The sequence below is a fragment of the Phalaenopsis equestris genome, unplaced genomic scaffold (assembly GCF_001263595.1).
Source record: "Phalaenopsis equestris unplaced genomic scaffold, ASM126359v1 Scaffold000574, whole genome shotgun sequence".
NCBI lineage: Eukaryota > Viridiplantae > Streptophyta > Magnoliopsida > Asparagales > Orchidaceae > Phalaenopsis > Phalaenopsis equestris.
Genome location: NW_018165014.1, coordinates 202,914 through 208,511, shown reverse-complemented (window position 1 = coordinate 208,511; position 5,598 = coordinate 202,914). Strand labels below are relative to the sequence as shown.

Below are 5,598 nucleotides of genomic sequence, written 5' to 3'. Positions count from 1 at the left end.
ATGAAAACAAAGATTATATGATAAAATCCCTAATGCATTAACAAGCTGCTCTTTAATCTATTCAATGGTTCAAAAGAATAGCTATTAAAGATAGATGAAAACAAAGATTATATGATAAAATCCCTAATGCATTAACAAGCTGCTCTTTAATCTATTCAATGGTTCAAAAGAATAGCTATTAAAGATAGATGAAAACAAAGATTATATGATAAAATCCCTAATGCATTAACAAGCTGCTCTTTAATCTATTCAATGGTTCAAAAGAATAGCTATTAAAGATAGATGAAAACAAAGATTATATGATAAAATCCCTAATGCATTAACAAGCTGCTCTTTAATCTATTCAATGGTTCAAAAGAATAGCTATTAAAGATAGATGAAAACAAAGATTATATGATAAAATCCCTAATGCATTAACAAGCTGCTCTTTAATCTATTCAATGGTTCAAAAGAATAGCTATTAAAGATAGATGAAAACAAAGATTATATGATAAAATCCCTAATGCATTAACAAGCTGCTCTTTAATCTATTCAATGGTTCAAAAGAATAGCTATTAAAGATAGATGAAAACAAAGATCAGCAGGGACAATGCTGCCCAATTAATTGGATTAAATGAAAAAAGTAATTCATTGGTAGTTATAAACCGATATGTTTTAAAGTCAAGTTTATAATTTTCTCCTTGCACAGAATTAATTTTTCAAAGTAACGAGTAAACTTAGTTTAATGAATAGCGTACCATTAGGGTTCCCTTGTTCATAAAAACTACGTAGAAGAGCTACAGCTTCTGCTGAAAGAATCCCTCCAGTGCATTTAAAGGACCGTGTTCCAGAAGAGGTGCTGCTAAATCAAGATACTATGATTAGTTAACAAGAAAAGATCAAGATGACTTGCAATTTTTAAAGTCACAAGATGGGTGATGCCAGAACTAATCGGTATTTAGCAGAATACAAAAATTTTATTAACATAGAAATAGGTTTACAACACGACGCAATGAAAAGGGGAAAACAACAACAGACCAATCTCCTGCTAGGGCCAGAAAGAAGAGATTCAAGAGAGAGAGGGGGATTGTCAGATGGGACGGAAGGGGTTTTGGAGGTCTGGTAGATTGGTTGGAGTGCGGATTGGAGAGCTAGACAGCAAGGAGAAGCTGCAGAGAAGGGCGGCAGGGGGTTATGAGAGGGACATAGGGAGAGAGGGAGGTGGGGAGTGGGAGTGAGTGAGAAGATAGAGAGAGAATGAGGAAGGCATGGAAGTAAGTAAGTGGTAGAGAGAGGCGGTCAGGTGTTAGGTTGAAGTACAGGGAGGCTGGAGGTGGAGAAGAGGGGATAAGAAGGGTTGGATAAAGGTAAAAGAAAAGATACTATGCCACCTTGGAGTAAAATACAACTGGAGCACCGCCACCTCCTCAGATACAACCCTAAAATAGAGAGAACACTCCACACAAGAATCTAAAATCTACAAAACCAAGACTGCCCTAACGCTTCAAAACAACAACAATATATATACTCTAATTGAAGGAAAAAAAAAGAAAAAAGTAGGAAAGGACTCTGACACAAGAGGAAGGGGTGTGAATACACTAGAAAATAATCATTAGCTTTCCATACGGAGAGAAACACATAGGAGAGGTGATAGTATTGCCCCTTCTACCTGTCTTCTGATCCTTTTGCATCGCCCCTTCTACAGGTCTCACAACCTGTGCTCTATATCAGTCCCTAGACCGATATGGAAATTGGCTGGTTTAACCGGTTCAGTCTGCTCAACCGGTTCAACCGATTGGCATTTTGGCGCCCCACATTAGTAGTGTTGTTAGCGCCCTGCGTCAGTCTCCCAGAGTTGAAGAAGCTTCGACCATATTTGTCGAAACTCCCGATTCTTCAAAGTAAGGTGTCAGGTCGGCGAAGTTGAATATGGTTAAAACATTGTAATCTTCGGGTAGGTCGATCTTGTAAGTGTTGTCATTCAACTTTTGAAGTACTCTGAAAGATCCATCTGCTCCCGTCTTAAGCTTTCGGAATGATCATAAGGAAAATCTTTTCTTTTTCAACCTAATCCACATGATGTCGCCTTCAAGAAATGTTACTTTCCTCCTAGATTTATTGGTCTGCGGCTGATATTTGTAGTTCAGTTTAGCAATCTCATTGCCAACTTTTTCATGGAGCTTTTGAATCTCGTGAACTCGTTCTGTAGCATCCTCACTGATTTTCAAAGATGGTAGAAGGCACCAATTCAGGTGGTGTGAGTGGATTGTGTCCGTACACAATCTCGAAAGGAGTGCGTCCAGTAGTTTGGCTAATGGATCGGTTATAGGAGAACTTAACTTGAACTAGAATAAGATTCCATTACTTTATATTTTTCCCTACGTAGCACCTCAAGAGATTACCAAGGCTCTGGTTTACCACATATGTCTGCCCGTTTGTCTGCGAATGAGCTACCGAGCTGAATTGAAGCTTGGTGTCAAGCTTTCCCCATAGTTTCCTTAAGAAGTAGCTAAAAAATTTAACATCTCGATCAGAGGTGACGATCCCGGGAATTATGTGCAACCTTACAATCTCCCTGAAATAGAGATCGGCGATGTGAGAGGTGGCTAGTGTCCGGTGATAGGGTACGAATTGGGCCATCTTGGAAATTTGTCTACCACAACCATTACGGAGTCATTGTTCCCTTGGGTCCTGGGAGTACCACCACGAAATCTAAGTTGACATCAACCCATGGTGCCTCTGATATTGGAAGTGGTGTGTACAATCCTCCGTTTTGAGCCCTTATCTATGTCAGGTGGCAAATCCTGCACTGCCTGACATGTCGCTCCACATCTCTCATTAGTTTGGGGCAAAAATAAATGCTCCCTCACAAGGGCAAGGATCTTGTCCTTGCCGAAGTGACCTGTCAATCCTACGTTGTGGCCCTCTTGGATAATGGTCTCTCTTAGTGAACACCAGGGAATGCATAACTGACTCTAACGGAACAACTATCCATCTATTCTGTAATAGTGTCATGCTGGCTTCTCCTTACATTGTTGGCTTCTCCTGACATTGCGCCCATATGTCTTTGAAATCCTCATTTACTTCATATAGATCCCTTATGACTTCGAAGCCCACAACTTGGGCCTGTATGGATACGATCAATATATGTCGACGACTTAGTACATCTGCTACACAGTTCTGGCTTCCCGTCTTGCGCTTAAGAACAAACTAGAATGAGGCTAGAAACTCCACCCAGATGGCATGTCAGACCTTCAGTTTGCTCTAGCTATTGAGGAATTTTAAGGCCTTGTGATCTGCAAATAATGTGAACTCGTTCGTCAGTAGGTAATGACTTCAGTGCTGCAAGGCACTAACAATAGATAGAATTCCTTACTGTATGTCAAGTATTTCCTCCTGACCTCATTCAGCTCCTCACTAAAGAAAATGATGGGGTGTCCTCCCTGACTCAATACTGCTCTGATCCCTACGTCGGAGGCATCACACTCTACCTCGAAAAGTTGGTTGAAGTCTGGTAGTGCTAGCACGGACGCCTGAGTCACCTTTTCCCTCAGTTTGTTAAACTGTTTTGGGCAGCTACTGTCCAAGCAAACTTCGTTTTCAAAGGTTTGGTCAAATGGAAGGTGATAGTGCTGAAGTTTCTGATGAAACTCCGATAGAATGATGCTAGCACCAAAATTTGGTTCAGTTCGGTGAACGATTGTGGTGTGATCCAGCTGATAATGACCTCTATCTTTGTGAAATCCATCTGAATGACTGCATTAGGTACGATTTAACCGAAAAAACATACATGGCTTGTCATGAAGTGACATTTCTTTTGGAAGGGCGTATAGTTGTTCGGCTCTCAGTACCTCAAATACTGCCCTCATGTGATGCATGTGATCCTCCTCAGAATGGTTGTATATTAGAATGTCATCAAAGTAGACCAAGACAAACTTTCTAATGTGAGGTCGAAAGACCTGGTTCACAACCTCATGAATGTGATGGGTGCATTTGACAAGCTGAAAGGCATAACGGTCCACTCAAAAATTCCCTCCCAGATCTTGAAGGCGGTCTTCCATTTGTCTCCTGACCTCATCCGTATGTTAGAGAAGAAAGTGGCTCTGTGTAACTGATCTAAGAGATCATCCAAGCAGGGTATAGAAAATCGATACTTTATGGTAATCTTGTTAATGACTCAACTGTCGATGCACATCCGCCACAATCTGTCCTTTTTTTGGCACCATCAGGGAAGGAACCACACATGGGTTGGTGTTTTCTCTAACTAACGCCCTTGCGATGAGATCTTACACTTGACGTTGTAGCTCGTCGTACTCCGCGGGTTTCAATTTGTGGGTTGGTCGTTTTGGTAATACTGACCCTAATATAAGGTTTATGGCGTGTTGGATGTCCCTTAAGAGTGGTAACCCCTCTGGCAGACTATCGGCCATAACATCACTAAAATCTTGTAGTAGTGGTTGCAGTAGTGCTGATACCTCCCTTTCCTGCTTCCTTCCAGGAGGATTAATGCTAGTGTTATGGGAGCATCTCTAACTGACTACAGGAAAGTGGTCCAAGAAACTAATGCTACTTATGCATCGTTCCATCTTTCGCATCCTTACATGGTAGCAAAATGATATGTTTCCCATCCTTCCTAAAATAATAAGTATTCTTCAAGCCGTCGTGTCGAGTCTTGTGGTCGAGCTGACAAGGCCTACCTAAGAGAATGTGGCAAGCGTCCATTGGAACTGCGTCGCACCATACTTGTTCATGTAGTCGGTCTCCGATGGCCCGATTGTCGACGACGTCGTCCGAGCGACCCCATATGACAAAACGGACTGCGCCGGCGCGTCCAGAACGTCAATTTTGCCTAAGGAGGACACCCATTTTATTACGTCGCCGCGCGCGAATAAATCAGATATAATTTAATGTGTATATATATATATATATTTATATATATGTATATATATATATTAATTTATATTAAAACTATTTTTACCCCTTTCCTCTTTAGCCCTAACCCCATTCTCCGCGTCCGAGCTTTGCCTCCCTTCTCCCGTTCGCGTGCCTGGCCCTTTCCCTTTCTCGTTCTCGAGCCGACCGAACTCTTCTTCCTCCGCGTGAGAGAGGGTTGACCTCGTTCGTCCTTTCCTGACAATTTTCTGCCCGCGGCCCTCCTTCCCGAAGTCGTGTCAGTCTTCCCGACGGGTCAGTCTCCCCGAGTTGGGTTTTTCCTTTTCTTGGTAGTTTAACTCTGGGAAGCTTGTTCCCTGGTACACTTGAATAACAAAATCTCTTCTTCCTGATGCTTCCCTCGCTGCCACCGGCTCTTCGGTTGCTTCGCCTTCTGTGAGCAGAGAATGTGTCCTTTTCTTCTTTTGGCCCGATTCGAGTACCGGGGTGGATGGGGTGATCTTCTTTCTCTTCTGTTCACTGCCTATAAACATAGTTTCTTTTGGAATTTTGGGTGTTGTTGAAAAGTTTTCTAAAGAAAGGGGTAGGTATTTTGGTTATGGGAGGAGTTTAGGAGGAGATTTCAGTGAGAGCATCTCCTTGAGGTGGTTGCTGGTGTTGCGGTGCTTTACATTTGCATCAAAATAAGGTACTCTTCTTCCCCCTTCTCAGTGCCCTGTTTCCTTT

General features: G+C 42.1%; 1 protein-coding gene across 1 annotated transcript in view; it reads right to left on the bottom strand.

Annotated features, from left to right (window-relative positions):
• Window positions 1-737: 737 nt before the first annotated feature.
• LOC110029467 (tRNA-specific adenosine deaminase 2) overlaps window positions 738-5,598 on the bottom strand; it is a gene marked incomplete at its 3' end in the record, with an annotated part of 38,951 nt that continues 34,090 nt past the window's right edge. The window contains 1 exon segment of the mRNA XM_020731769.1: window positions 738-838. Coding sequence (XP_020587428.1) covers window positions 738-838 — 101 coding nt within the window.